Genomic DNA, 16638 nt, shown 5'->3' with positions numbered 1-16638 from the left:
GAACTGATACCAAGAGAATATGGATCTATGAATGAATGCATTGATTCTTGTTTACTGCAATTACTTCTTCAGCTGCTGCCCCAAAGTTCAGCCCAGAGGCACTGAGCAAGTGCGAGCCAAAGAAGAAAGGTCATATTTGTGAATAAAATGGCTGAGGCTGGTGAGCATCAATGCATAACAGAGTATGATTTGCTGTGCATATGAAATGGAGCCAAGCCCTATGCTTAGAACCACAACATTTTGGTTTAACCCAGTCGATGCAAGACCATGAGCTATACTCCTGACTGCTGTGAGATACAATCTGGGGCAAGTGCTAGTTTCAATGAGGGATGTGAGGTAGTGAAAGGGACAATTTGTGGAAAAGAGACTACTATTCAGACCATTGCATTAGGACTATGAAAAAGCTGATTTCTGCAGCAAGTGGGATGGAACAATATCTAAGGTGGCATAGGAGAAAAAGGAGAGGAGAGGCAGAAGTAATGACACTGCTGGATGCCAAATTTGGCATCAGTTTGTGAAATAAAAGAAAGAGGGTTACATCAAGCTGACTCGGGTGCTATGATTAGTAATGCTACAAGGGTCCTTAGAGTCCTTCATCATCTTAAATATGACTATGGCCTTGGTGTTCCCATGAAGTATTGAATAAAGTTGGGCACTCTGCCCTGGAGCAGATCCACAGACACACTATTGAGCTCTCCTCCCATATATCCAATAAAGGAAGATCATTTGTGCTGTGCATTATTCTACCCTCCCCAGGAATGATGACAAAGTTCAAAGTTAAAAATAATTGGCATCAGCAATTGGCTAGTTAATCAATGTCATTCAAGGGGAAACCATCATATGTTTGCCTTGGACTAAATGGTTAACAGACTCTCCAGCTTTGCCAGGCATGGCCTGTCCCTTTCATCTCATGGCTTTCATCTTCTAATGCCTTTTCTCCCCTGTAATTTATTTTTTATGAAATGTTCAACAAATGGATATGTCCACTTAGCACATTCTAATTCAGGCACTATTAGGGTAGCTTTACTCAGTGATGGAAGCTTGAACAACAAAATGTCTGACACTGAGGCCTTCCTGTATTTTGAAGACATGCATATTCATATAGTTATTTATTTTATTTATTTATTTTACATTTGTTAACCGGGCTAGTCTAGCTGGATATATGTCCATTTTCAGTAGAGGCCCACATACTAAATTTCAGCGGGACAATTTACAGAAAATATATATATACACGAAATACCTAAGGAACATACTATAAAATAGTTGTTTAGTAAAAAGCATTACACAAAGTCAGGAATAGCAACATGGTTTCAAAAAAAAATAAATAAATAAAAAAAAAAAAAAAAATGGAAACATGGTTATAGTACAAAGACAGTACTCCATCTTTGCTAGGGTTCAGCACCTACCATGCATTCAAGTCAACAGGGACATCCAAAGGGTGCGTCCATACATTTTGTAAACCTACTGTTTCATATCAAATGATGCATAAATTTGTGGAAGACTATGAAACATCTTCTTTTTCTTTCGGCTGTTCCCATTAGGGGTCGCCACAGAGGATCATCTGTTTCAATTTCTTCCTGTCCTCTGCATCTTGCTGTGTCACACCAACCACTTGCATGTCCTCTCTCACCACATCCATAAACCTTATCTTAGGCCTTCCTCTTTTCCTCTTACCTGGCAGCTTCATCCTTAGCATTCTTTTCCCAATATACCCAGCATCCCTCCTCAGCACATGTCCAAACCAATGCAATCTCGCCTCTCTGGCTTTGTCTCCAAACCGTCCAACCTGGGCTGACTCTCTAATATACTTATTCTTAATCCTGTCTACCCTCGTCACACCCAGTGCAAATCTTAACATCTTTAACTCTGCCACATCCAGCTCTGACTCCTGCCTTTTTGTCAATGCCACTGTCTCCAACCCATACAACATAGCTGGTCTCACTACCTTCTTGGAGACCTTCCCTTTCACTCTTACTGGTACTCGTCTGTCACAAATCACTCCTGGCACTCTTCTCCACCCACTCCACCCTGCCTGTACTCTCTTCTTCACCTCTCATCCACACTCACCATTACTCTGAACTGTTGATCCCAAGTATTTAAACTCATCCACCGGAGGTCTATGAAACAATCAATAAAATTGCCTACCATATCTTTACCAACAATCTTCTCTGTTCTATACCCCCTTCAGATCATACTGATTATGTAAAGTAGATCAAAAAGCCTCTCTGGAAATTGGCATGTTTATACAACTACTAACAAATATGATCAAAATGTCCTTGATTTTGTTAATGTTAATTCCCTTGATCAGATTATACTTCTCATCATAGCTGATCATCATTCTGACCTTGTTGTTAGCAGCTTCTGCTCTTCCAGTACTACCCCAAACGTTACTACTACCTTACTAAAATCCATCCACTAGTAGTAACCCCTTTTATAGCATCATTTGAAACCTAAGAAAACATTATATTATTTCTGATTACTCCAAAACAATACACCTCCTATTTGCAGACCTTCTTGATAACTATAAATGATATAATTCTCCTAGTAACCCATTACTCAAATGCTATTCGATACTCCTTATATCATGGACAGACCAGACGCATCAAGGAGTCTATTCCCATCTACCATAAGAATAGTGATAAAGTCAGATATAAGCCTATAAGCTTGAATTCCTGTATAATCAAATTCCTATATAATCAAGCTATTAAAAAAAAACAGATCATCACCCAACCTGTTTAAAAGGAGCTTGAATGATTCCCTATTGGAATGTTGGCAGTCAAAATGCTGAATGTCAGCATGCCAAAAAAAAAAAGACCATATCACAAAGATTGCACTTTTCCTTCAAACTTCTTTTTTTTTCAGGGGGGGGGCAAGCCATGCCTGAACCGCTTATACACTATTTCAAAAACTGCCATAGTTTGGAGAAAAGGAAATATTCAAATAAATAGCCATCTCGTACTTAGTATATATAAATCCAATTTTCCCCAATTCAGTCTCTGTGTTACAAGATTTGCTCTAGCAGGTCCAGAGATTTCAAATGGTTGCTCTTAAATTTAATAATTAAAACCCTCAAGTTTACCATCAAGGAATACAAGCTAATGTATGAACTCAGGGTCACTGCCAAATCTAAGAATAATCAGAAGGCCTTCTTTAGTTATATTAGGAAACTCAGAAATGATGCCCTTTACTGTACTGAACTTATTTCCAGTGGATTCTCCAACTCTGATCCAGAAGCTACTGCAAATATCCTAACAGACAAACTATATGCTAATTTCATACCCACTACCCAGACAGATGACCACCTTAGGACCAAACATCCTTCCATCTCTCTCAGAATCACTTGGACCAGATTATATCTGCACTATCCAAACCAAAAGTGTTAGCAAATATCAGGCACTACTTAGCTAAACCTTTCTTAAATCTCTTCAGTTTAGGAGTTTCCAAAGAGCATATCCTCAAAGAATGGAGAATAGCCTTAGCGGTACCATTACACAAATGTGATGCCATGACAGAGCTAAGAAGCTATAAACTATTAGCCTCTCAAGTATCATCTGTAAAAGTATGGGTTGCAAAACTACCAAGGCTGATAAACAATGACAAAAGTCCCCTACAGACCCTATACCCAAACTAATTTGGATTTGTAAAAGTTAGGCTGTGTGTACTAAACCTAGATGATTTCCTCTGAAAGGGTCACTGAAGCCCAGGATGAAGGCATTCCATAATCCTTACCTTGAGCTCAACAAGACCTTTGACATCATTCCACATATAAGTATTATAGATATACTCTCTCAGCTTAACATAAACCTGTATACAGTCTGCTTCGTAACCAAGTGACTCTCTGAAGGAACCCACACTGTTAAAGTAGAAGTTACGTCCTCTAGCCAGGAGTGACACCAGAGGGGTTTTAAAGGGCTGTATTTCTGAACCCCATTTCTTTGACAGCTTCTTCTCAGAAGTTAATGCAGATGTCAAGGGACTGTGGCTAACTAAATTTGCTAACAACTTCAAACTGGGTGCTGTTATCACCCCTCCCTTGGACACTTAGATCATTTAGCAGTGTCTGGACCAGACTTACACTTTGTATGTCATCCACAGGCTCACCTTCAGTGTCAGAAATGTCAGTTTAGCTACCTTTGTGAAAGACAGCCTCTTTAAGACATTACTGGCATCCTTCCCAAAACAGATGCAATTATCTAAGACTTGGGTTCTTATTCTGCTAACAGTCTTTATTTTGAGCAGTACGTCTTTGTTGTGGTTGAGAAGTCCTTCTGCCTTGCTCAACTGATCTGTAGGGGCATCTCCTCTATGTCTTGGTCTTTTGATAGTTTTCCCTTCTTAGAGCAATTCTTGACTATAACTTCCATTTTGGAATGTACCTCACAAAGCACCTTGATCAACTTGAAGGACCCGGAAAGGTTTTTGACAAAGCAGATCTCCAAACTACACTATCCGCACTACCATCAAAGATTAAACTCGTATCCCCCTCTTCTGTCTCATATAGACTGCTAAAAGATTATAGCTGTATAGCCTTTTGAGTAATGTAAGTCCCAATCCTTTCGGACATCCTCCACCTTTATAGAACTAATTGTCTTTCACAGCACTCATACTCACATATCTCAGCCTCTTAGCAGAAGAATTCAGGGCAAAGCCAAAACTAATGATGGGGACATATTTTAAATATTGCTCTTAATAAAGTTCAAATGTTTCTAGAATAACAGGTTTTGCATTAACATGTATTTTCTGGAGGATATGAAGTGTAAAACTGTAATGTTTTTCATTATTTAATGACTACAATCTTCAGTGACTGTCAGAAAACCACAAATTTTATGAGGACAGACTAAAAATACAAGGCAAATATCTGGATGTTCTGCAGAATTCCAGGATGTTGAGCGGTATACTCGTGACAAAGACCTCAGCCGTCACTGTAAGATCAACATCACCTATTGGTGTGGCAGATTTGTAGATTTGTAATGCACCACATTCCTTGCTTTTGTTTTTTTTTTCCAAAAAATGTTTTATTTTGAGTTTTCCAAACAAAGACCAAACAGAATCAACAATGTATTAATACAATGGGTACAGAATTAAAGGTGAAGAACATTCCTTGCTTTTGTAATTAACTCCTTGCATGCATCAAACAAAGTAACATGTTGTCTGTTTTCGAACTCGGTCTTTATGAATAGATGGGAGACCTAAATCCATGCCTGGGTATGTGAAAAATATATCTTAGCAGAGAAATTAATATACACTCAAACCCAAGGGATGTCACAGCAACGTTTCTCAATGGTCCTTCAGCTCTTGGTACAGACTTATGAGCCATTCTTTAAACTCTTAAGTGAAACTTTAATACAATAAAAGACTAAAACTTGGTCTATATGCCTGGTTCACAGAGAGGCATTTTCAATACCTGAATATTTTCCTGAGTGACGGTTAGTATTCTGAACCCACAGAGGGCTTTACCACTAATTTATGCCCTGATGCCAGTCTTCATAAGGGTAAAGGTTTCAGATATTTAAAATTTTCTCATTACATATTAATTTAGAATATTTGTAATTTTTATTTCTTAGAAATTTACTATATTGATACAATAGAACCTGATAAGTTTCAGAGTGAGATCTTTCAGTTCTTATAGAAGAGAAAAGTAGCTGAAGAGGCAATGCAGAAGAGTTGTATGCAGAAAGGTGAATATGCCTCACACTGCCCACTATAATATTTTTGTTTCCTCTTCTTCAGATGCAAGACTGTGACTGATGAATGCTGCTAGTGCCTGCTGACATCCTACTTGAAAATGTACGTAGCCTTCACTCCTCTTACATTTTCCCAACTTACCACTGCAGCTACTTCTGAATTACTTTCTGACAGCTTGCCTGTGCTGCCTGTTCAACTACTGCTCTGAATGAAAGTTTCTCTAAAATCTTAAAGATTTTGAATGTAAACAAAGTAGGTCCTGCTTAGTGACATTTTTTGGGGGAATGGGTCTGTCAGATCAATTAATATACCTGCCCTTCTGATGTTTTTTGAAGTTAAAATGTTTACATTGTTCACTATACTAAATGAAGATGTCTGCTGCTGTGTCAATACATGACAGGGCAATTAGCTTTAGAGCATTTAGAAGAATGTAGTTTTGTTTACCAGCTGCTATATTATGAATCAGATGAGCTACATGGACTATAACTTTGTATTTTACCATCAGATGTGATAGTTACTTCTTTACACACAGATACACACAAATGCACAATAAAACACTACAGCTGTGATTCAGAATAGATTACCATACGTAGGAAGCCTTAACATTAATGTTTTCTCCCTTGTTCATAGGTTCATAGGTACATAGGTTCGTAGGTTGTTACTAGGCTATCAGCCCTAGGGCCTATACAAGCCTAGCCATAACAATTCCCTGGCTATTTCTTCCCACGATATTTACTTCCCTGGACCCCTGTCTAGCAGGGCGACTGACGTGATCCCTGGGGAGAATTTTCTATCTCCTATCCAATCATCAAGGTTTCTTTTGAAGACGGCCAAAGAGGTGCTCTGCTTGACATGTATGGGCAGTCTATTCCAGAGTCTGGGGAGTCTCTGGGTCAGGAACCTATCCCTCCAGCATGTTTTGTTCATTGTGATGACAAGATTTAGATCCCTGGAGTGTGTGGCTCTGAGGAATTGGGATTTCTTTAAGTGTAGCATGTCCAACAGCTCTGGGTTTGACATGGCCTTGTATGTTAAGCAGAGATCGCCTCTGAGTAGACAGTATGCGACAGGGTACAGCTGGAGTTTTTTTAGATGGTCAGCAAAGGGCATCTACTCTAAGCCTGTGATTCTTTTAGTGAGGTATTTCTGCAGCCTTTCCAGTTGCTGCAGATGTCTTGAGAGGTACATACCAAACAGGGTGTTGTATTCTGTAATGGGTCTAATGAGGGATGAGTACAGTGGGACAATGACATCCTTTTTTCTGGATGAAAAACCCTTAGTGATGAGGTCTGCCACATAGAAGGATTTCCAGACTGTTGTGGCGATGTGGTTATGGAAGGTGAGACCACTGTCCACCTGTGTCCCTAATTCTCTTATCAGACTTTTGGTGATTAGTGTACTGTCACCTATGTGGTAATTCACGGGTACATGTTTTTTCCCAAAGGGGATAACTATACATTTTTTGGCATTGAACTTGAGCCCATGGCTCTGGCACCAAGCATCTGTTTCTGTAAGGCCCTTTTGTAGTTTAATCCTTTAAAAATTCATAAACTGCCATACTGCTTAGGTTTCCCACAGAGGGCAGTCGCATTGGCCAAGCTGAATGGTAATGAGACAATCCGGGGGAGTAGCTAATGTTAATTCAACATGTGCTGTCCCTCCAGAAATTCTGATGACTCCTGGTTTATGCTGCCAATGAGAGATTTCTCAGCTGTTTAAATGTCAACAGTTTCAGAAAAAAGTTAACACTGTCAAAAGAAAGTGGACACTCATCTATTACAGTGGAAGCAGTAATAGTGTAGATAAGTTCAAAGAAGATGTGGAAAAGGGTTGGTATTAAAGATGAGAGCGCGCGCGTGTGTGTGTGTGTGTGTGTGTGTGTGTGTGTGTGTGTGTGTGTGTGTGTGTGTGTGTGTGTCTGTGTGTGTGTGTGTGTGTGTGTGTGTGTGTGTGTCTTCCTCTCTGTCTGTCTACCTGGGAGTTGCACTAGGAGGGTTAGGTAGGGAATCAAGAGTGTGTGTGTGTGTGCGTGTGTGTGTGTGTGTGTGTGTGTGTGTGTGTGTGTGTGTGTGTGTGTGTGTGTATCTATGTGTTTGTCAGTATTGGGATACCTTTGTCAATGTGAAGCATTGGCTGCTAGGGTAAAAACTACCACAATGACAGGTCTAACAGAGGTAGTATTAAACAAAGGCAATTGCTGCCTTTGAATCACATCTTCTCACCATCAAGTAAATTTGATCTACTGCAGTAGGCAATTTATACAAGTGGTGAGAATCTTTCTGAATCCTAGGGCTTGTTTTTCTTTTAAACATTTTATCCTTTCACACAAATTAACTTTATATATTTAAATATTCAAATAATTGCCCCTTTTGTGCAATAAAAATCAGAGTATATTACTTTAACTTGATTATTTTGTGAAATATTTTCATATAACATTTATTGTGTGTAAAATATTTGTGCAGCTAATCATTAATTAATTAATTACACTATTAATACATAATTTGTACATTTGTTTCTCAGAGTAGGTTCATTACGCTGATAGATGGAATTGTTCTGTGTTAATATCTTGGCATTTGTACATATTCCTAAGCACAGTCTTAATCCTTTGCCATGTCATTTTTTTTTTGTGTGTGTGCAAACATTTTTATGCTCTTTTACCTTGATAAATTTACTCATGTGACCACCAGTCTTCCATCTTGAATGACATGTATGAGGTTACCATCTCATGTAATCCAGCACAACCTGTTCCTCTTAGTTTTGTTGCTGTGGCCAAGTTTGCTGCCTCCATCAACAATCAATCTTACATGCATTGGATAGCCTTGTTGCAGATTAGTAAGGTATTTGCATAACATCAAACACTGATACAAATATGCAAAGTTAGGTGTACCGAACAACATCTCTGTAGCTCAAATATTGCAGAGGCAGGTGACACGGAATATGGGTGCACATGCATATATTATATGACATCATACTGGAGTCTATACAAGTATAAAATTGATTTGGGCTAGCAGGTCACTGACCCTTTCAGCTCCTGCTCTGTTTCTGAGAACATTTCTTGCCAGGCTTGATCTCCACAATTAGGTCAGTGTGTATTTTTTCATTGATGGTTCACCCACCTATTTTAGTGCTTGTGCCTTGAGCACATTCCTTGAGAAGAATGTGTTTGATCAGGTAGGACAGTATCTCAGTAAGAAAATTATTATTGCTCCTAGTCAGCATGGATTCTGAGATGGACATGCCGCAATAGTAACATCAGTATGTATTCTCTCTGTTACTTATTATTTAGTAGCACAGATGTTGGCAAAATGAATTGAATTGTGTTTGTCAGTATTTACAAAGCAGTTAACTTACTCACTCTGTATTGCTGCACATCCTTAAAATATCTCTCGTATTTTTGAGGATCTGTGTAGATAATCTAGATGCTACCTTAATGAAAGGAAAAAAATAAGTGTGACACCCCTGCTCTGGCCCAATAATCAAGGAGCCTCAATCCTCACCACTGGCAACAGTGGGAGATGTACACAATGGGAGGATGACATGTACACACACAGTAAAGTACAATTTCCCCTTAAGAGCACACAGAGACCACAGTCAGTCTAGGGCTGGTTTCTCCCTCTTTCTCCAGATCCCCAATAAGACTCTCCACTGGCATGGCTATAGGGTTGAGATCTCAGCTGAGTGGCCAAGCCAAAACATCCAGCACCCTCTCTGTCCAACTAGTGCTTTGTGTCCCTGCCCAAGTAGCTGACACACACACACACACACTCTTTGAGGTTTGATTTATATAAAAACACACAGACTCACCTGGGAAAGGCTGGCACAGGTTTACTAGCTATGCCCACTTCTGCCCAGACTATAAGGTAGTTTCCACTGCCACCAACCACTACTTATCAGCTACTGTAAGGCCCTTAACAAAGGGTGTCCAATCCTACGGTGTAATGTTACTATTACTCAAATGGTAGTTTGACCAAGAACAAGGCTATTTAGGAGTGGCCTGTACAGTGTCACCATATAGATATGCAAGTACTTTTAGAGCTTAAATATGTCTCATAAATATCAGCCACAAATATAGGTTTAAATATATTTAATAATAAATAAAAATAATAAAAGAACAAGACAATAAATCAGCACAGTAACTTCAGAGTTCAAAATCACAGGAAATATTTAAAACAAAACTGCAGGATAGTCTCAAATAAATACAGAACACATCTACACTAATCTTTACTATATTCCTATCTGAATCTCAAAAGAGTTACTATGCCTTAGAAACTTAATTACAACAAGGCAAGTGCAGATGTGATGCTGAGTTGATATTCTTGCTAGGTCCAAGACAAAACACAAAATGCACAGTCTCTCTCTGAGAGAGTTCTTAAATTAATATCAAATATTACTGCTGGGTTAGCTTGGATGACATCACTTTTTCTCATCTGACTTAATTTGCCAAGCTAAACCCCCATTGTAGCATTTGATATCTCCTTGTGAAAAATATATAGCCTTCAGATGTTTGCAGTTGCTAGAAGACATACAACAATAAAACACTTAGAAAACAATGCAGAAGGCACCCTAGTTCTAGACATTCTGTCTCCTTGCTGCATTGAAACTAACTTTTATAGCACAATCATAAAACAATTTAATTTCAACTTAGTTTTTTAAGTTTTGCAAGTTAACTCTGTGTGTTCCAGTTTCTACTATTAAAACATACATTTGCATAAGTATACAGTTATATACATTTCTGTTCTTTTCCAGTAGGGTACACTATGGACTCATACTTGAGGCTTCAGTAGTGTACAAACCCTGTTTAACATACACTTCTGTATGAGTAGTTTAATATACACATAACATATAGTTCTAATACATTTGGTAACACAAGCAATTGGATCATGCTGGCATTCACAAATGATTCACAAATGACATATAACTATTTACAAAATTCCAGCTAGCTGGGCTGGCAGTATTTCCCTTGTGTCACAATAAGGATAACTAAGTATCAAAGGCTGGAGTAGCATACAAGATAACTGCACTGATTAGTGTGCAGGACAGGTACCAAAGCGCTCACTACTTCCTTCTATGCTGTTAACTTATTTATTAGTCAGTCCTGGGTTCTCTCCCTCCAGCCTTTGACAAATAGTGAATTAAATCATTTTACACTAAAAGACCTGGTTTTCTCCTGATTTTTGGTGTTTTTGTTCTATGTTTCTCCTTACCTGTAAAAATACCATAGCAATAGCAGTGTTTCACAACTGTCATGCCATTTGATAGGTTCTTCTGATTGGCTTAGTGGTGTTAAGTTGAAAAAAAAACACAATACTATATATCAGGCTCATGTGACTCCTATGCTTTCTATTAAATCTGTTTATAAGGACATGTTGGCACTGTCTTAACCCCCCACTCTCCATCTTTATTCTAAATGTAGATGGGTTAAGGGGGTACCACCTCTCTTTACAAATAGAATCAATAATATGCCTGTTTGTCTATCTATCTGTCATAGGTAATTATGAGGATATTAGTCTACAGACAATTACAAAACTAGCCTATAAGTGGAGGTCAGATTCAAACCTTGTACTTTGTGTCTGTGAGGTAAAGACCTTAACAGTTATGCCAACCCCTCTATAAAAGTAGCTGCCTCATACAGGGATTAAACCTAAAACCTTAGCATTATCAATACCACACTCTAATCAACCAAGTTAACATGTCACATCTCCTCATTGCTAGTCAGTCAGTTTGTCTGTCTATCTATCTATCAGTCTATACATCTGTATATCTGTCTATCATTGGACCAGGAAAGGGCAAAGGAAAAATGTGTGTTACCAAGGAACAGTCAGCTGTAGCTGTCTGTGTATCTGTACTTGCTTAAAATAGAAAAAAAGCTTTGGATGGTTACCAAGCAACACTCTGCTCTAAGTACATCTCTATGATTCTGGATCAGCACTTAATGCAGAGTCTAGTCTTTTATAGTTCTGCCAGAAAATTAATCAATGTTCTGCCTCCCTGATGCATAACTAGTAAGCATGAAACAATTCTAGAAAAGTTAAGTAGCTTCAAATATTTTTGTGTCATTAGACATTTATTTTAAACATCAGCTACTTAACTACTGCCCCCTTTAACATCTAGAGGCCTCACTGATTAGGAAAATTACAGTTTAATGTCCTGAAACAAGGAGGCTATAAACATTTGTCTAGTTAAATTCACCTTAAACCTGGATTATGCATTAGCACCACTTTTTCTCTTGATGTAGGTTCTTCTTTCTTATGCTAGCAAAATCTAAACACACACAAACACACACTGCTGTCTGGAGATAATAGTACCTGCATTATGCAAGTGTTATCCCTATCTGCTAGTGTGTATGCTATTATTATTATTGTTGTTTTTTTACATTAATCTAAATAAAAGTACACTACCGCACTCAATCTATACTTGATAATTTATATTTGTTATAATATTATGAAAACTCTACTAGGCTGTCTGGCTGAGGATTTCACAGCTGAACTTTTTGTCAGTGAAACCTGTACTGTCAGTCTACTCAGTGTTGTCATGACAGAAGTGTTATCAGTAATATCTATAAAAACATTATTAGAAACCATTAAACTACACATATACTTGTTAAAGCATGGTAATAAAATACTACTCCCTTTATAATCCTTTTCCCACATGCAGACACACACACACACACACACACACACACACACACACACACACACACGGACACAGGATCACACAAAATTTATGACATTACTTACTTTAGGATTTTAATTTTGAATTACCTAAAATGTATTGAGCCTGATTTTTAAAGGACAGTGAAGGTTTGATATGTAAACCCTGAAGTGTATGGCAATGTTACAGCTTCAAATGCAAGTACTAGGCTAGCTGCCCTTCTGGTTGACCTGAAGCTGAGCCAGTTCTCCTCAAAGATGAGAACTAAATTTTGTACCTTGTCTCTGTGCCATAAATGCCTTAACCATTATACCAACTCCCCAACCCCTATCTGTTAAGTGTGCTAGAGGTGACAGTGTTTTAGTAAGTCAGTCACAGCCTTTGGTGTCTTACTTCTGTGACTTTGTTTTTGCTTTTAAGAAGTAGTAGTCAGAACCGGATCATGGTCAAATGGTGCCCTAGGCAAGGTAATAGACTGAAGCCTCCCAGCGCAGCCCTTCCTGCAGTAACCACCTACCCCCCCCTGCAAACAGCCCCCTCCCCAGCCATTCCAATTTTCCATTACTTGGTTATTTCTCCTCAGTTACCATGAACACTGTTGAAATCTATCAGTGTGCATACTGTTTTCTTATTTACTTCTGCAGTGATTACAGATATTGAAATAGAATAGCACAAACACTGATAGCCATTTGCTAAACAAACAATACAGTCTTGCAATGAAAACACTTAGCATGTGCAGTAAACTTCTCTACCCTTGAAACTCATATTCACTGAAATGGCATGAAAACCCACATTTAAAGAAAATGCATCTAGCCAGTGGAGGATTAAGTTTAACTTTGGGCTGTTTTCAAACCATAGGCTCCTTGCACACATTTTTAGGACCATGCATACATGCATGTGTTCTTTGAGTCACCCTCCTGATTTATTAAATTATATTCCTTGTACAATACAGCACCACTTATTAGAGTGTTGTTTTTTTAATTTGTAGTTTTGAACATTCTTCCAATAAGCAATGAAATAAAATGTATGAACGAATAATGACAAAACTACTCATTTCAGAAACTTTCAACCATAAAGACCACTCAAACTTCTGTCATTACATTCCACCAATAGCAATCAGTAAGCGCAATCTTTGACGAAGTAAAAGTCATCTAAATAACTCTACATTAAAGAGATCTGTAACTAATGAAGAGATTGCTACTGGCAAACAACTTTATATTTCAGTGTTTCACCTACAATTTCAGTGCCTGCTGTCCTTGAAGAATTAATTACCTGTGTTACATTAAAAAAATTGTTAAACTGGTAATATTGCAATATGGAATGACTGACAAACCCACAACAGGTTCACAGTTACTAGGCATCTCATGCAAAGGGAGAAACATTTGGGAATGTAGAAACCCTATCTCCCCCTTAAAATGCCCAAATAATCAGCAATTGAAAGGGCAATGCAATATTAGCACTCTATCACCACTGCACTTTTCTCTTGCCATTCACCCATTAAGCTGTCTACTTAACAGATTAGGTCATGGCTACAGTCTGGCTCCCAGAAAACAACAAAGTATAAAGACTTCTCATCTTCTTTTTGTAGATGATTTGAAATTATATAGTTCATCAGATGAGGAACTGAAATACAACTGCTAGTGGTCAAAACATTTTCAGATGATATAAGAATGGCATTTGGTTTTGATAAATGTGCAAATTCAACCTTTAAAGCAGGAAAGCTATAGCACCAAGAAAACATCAGTTTGGGACAGAAATGTGATATAAAAGAACTTGAATAAGAGGGAATGTATAAATATTTGGGAATTGATGAAGGATCAAGAATAAATCATGAATAAAAGTGAATAAAACTTATTAAGGAATATTTTAGAAGACTTAAATTAATCCTAAAAACAGCATGAACATCTAGGAACAAAGTTCAAGCTGTAAACCAATTTGCTCTTCCTGCCCTAACTTACGGTTTTGAAGTGATTGATTGGCCCCAAAAGGTGCTGGATAGGTTGGACAGGAAAACAAGAAGGATGCTTCATGCTCACCAAATGATTTATAAAAATCAGTGCATACCAAAACTATATATTCTCCGTCTTTTAGGCAGTATGAGCCTCCTCAAAACTGATTACATGTATAGATCTGCAACCATGGGACTGCATACATATCTGCTAACCTCGCAAGAATCAAATATAGAGAAATTTTTGAAGCATGAGGAAAATAAGTCTAAGATGACTTCTCTGCTTAGTTTAGCAGGAGCATATCAATGTTAAGCAGGAATGGAAATCAAACCAGAAGTAGATAAAAATCAGGCAACAATGGAATGTGCCAAAAAAAAAAACAAAAACAAAAGAAAGACTGTAAGGTGAAGGATCAGATGAGAAGGCTAGAAATGTGGAAAATGCATAAATATAGTTGCAAGTATAGAAAACTTTTGGAACAACCTCATGTTGTTCAGGATCAAACACAAGAATAGTTAAGGAGAGGTGAATTTAAACCAAAATATGAAAGGTTAACATTGGCAGCCCAAGATAGTGGACTACATACATGTTGGTTTACAAAATCCATTGAACATGTGGGAGAAACAGACAAATGTTAAGTTTTGCAAAACAGAATTAGAAACAGTCACACATCTTTTTGCTGGTTGTGATATACTAATGGCAGAAGGACTATATACTGAAAGGCATAATAATGTGGCAAGACTGTTGCACTGAAGATTGTGCAAACATTATCATATTGAAGTAGTTGAGAAACATTGGAAACACGAGCCACAAAGCATTACAGAAAATGATGAAGTTTATAACACATGGGATCACCCATTACCAACAGTTCAAAAAATAGATGAGAAAAAAACAGATGTAGTGGTCCATGAAAATAAAACAAAAGTAGCATTGGTCATTGAAATTGCTACACCCAGTGACTCTAGTGTCTTATGTACAGACAGGATTTGCAGGCAGAAATGAGGGCAATGTGAAAGAAGGATACCCAGACAGTTCCAATAGAAGGGGGAGCAATGGGTCTTATAAAAAAGAATTTACAGTCATATGTTGCCGATACACGTAACTCCGTATGAATTACAGAAGGAGTCATTACTGGGTGCATTGTGGATGCTGCAAAAGCACTTTTGGCTTACATCAAAGATTGAAACAATACTAATTTCATGGACTTTAATCATTCTTTGACTTAGGAATGGGGTCCATTCCCGACATGGTATTAGAAACCCAAACAAGTTGCAGAAATTAGAAAAAATATGTGGGAGTAGAGTCCACAACCTTCTGCACCAAAGGAATTTATGCTATTAACACTGTTTTCAAATTCTACAGCACAAACAGTGACTGCCATTTACTAAACAAAATGAGTTGCACCATTGAATGAGCAACAGTAAATTTGTATTCCTTTGAAACACACAATTCCATGAAAATGAACTGAAACTCATAATCTCTTAAAAATGCACTGAAACTCATAATTTCCTGGAAATGTATTGAAACAAACTCACAATTCCTTCAACAGTCTGGTAGTTGGTGTAGAAGATTCAGGCTCTTGTCCCGTGTGAAGCTCACAATTCCTTCAGTAGTCTGGAAGTTGGTGTAGAAGATTTAGGCTCTTGTCCCCTGTGAAGCTCACAATTCCTTCAGTAGTTTGGAAGTTGGTGTAAAGGATTCAGGCTCTTGTCTCGACTGAAGCTCACAATTCCTTCAGCAGTCTGATAGTTGGTGTAGAGGACTCAGGCTATTGTCTCCTGTAACCAAGTTACAGGGTCAAGCCTGATCAAGTTAATTTACTAACCTGCCCTCCACCCTAACTAGGGCATCACATACCATACCGTCATACCTCTCAGCCTCTTAGTATAAGAAATTTGGCAAAGCCTAAAGTAATGGGGGACAAAGGCCCGAAAATAATGATAGATTTTAAATATTGCTCTTATAGACTTAGAAAGTTGCTAGAATAACAACATTTGTCTTAGCATTCATTTTCTGAAGGAAATGAAGTTGGAAACTCAAATGTATGGCATTACTTAGTTATTTCAATCTTCAGTGATTTGCCAGAAAACCACAAATTTTATGAGGAATAGGCTAAAAATATGAGGCATAAAGATAGACATTCTGCAAAAACTGGACAGTTAAGAGGAATGCATACCTCTAGACCTCTTACTGCAAGAAATCTGGACAAAGTCTGAAATAATGAGAATACTCATCCAAAAAATAGGGATAAAATTAAAATATCGGTCTTTTTAACTTAGAAAGTTGCTAGAATAACAGGATTTGTGTTTGCATGCAATTTCTGAATGATATGAAGTCTGAAACTCATATATTA

The 16638-nt window shown here is 37.9% G+C and overlaps 1 protein-coding gene across 2 annotated transcripts in view; it reads left to right on the top strand.

The window, feature by feature from the left end:
- The window catches only part of LOC122798799 (ATP-sensitive inward rectifier potassium channel 12-like), a 561148-nt gene that overhangs the window by 519647 nt on the left and 24863 nt on the right, over nt 1-16638 (top strand). Inside the window, exon 3 of one of the 2 annotated variants that reach the window (XM_044067928.1) lies at nt 5731-5787. The exons of the other annotated variant lie outside the window; for it this stretch is intronic. Within the exon in view, the coding sequence (XP_043923863.1) occupies nt 5786-5787 (2 nt within the window). The 5' untranslated portion in view covers nt 5731-5785. The remainder of the gene's footprint in view (nt 1-5730; nt 5788-16638) is intronic. 2 annotated transcript variants of the gene reach the window in all.

Source organism: Protopterus annectens, chromosome 1.part0, assembly GCF_019279795.1.
Source record: "Protopterus annectens isolate FY-2018-M chromosome 1.part0, PAN1.0, whole genome shotgun sequence".
In the NCBI taxonomy this organism is placed as follows: Eukaryota; Metazoa; Chordata; order Ceratodontiformes; family Protopteridae; genus Protopterus; species Protopterus annectens.
The sequence above is the reverse complement of the archived record's forward strand: the minus strand, read 5'-3'. Positions and strand labels throughout refer to the sequence as shown.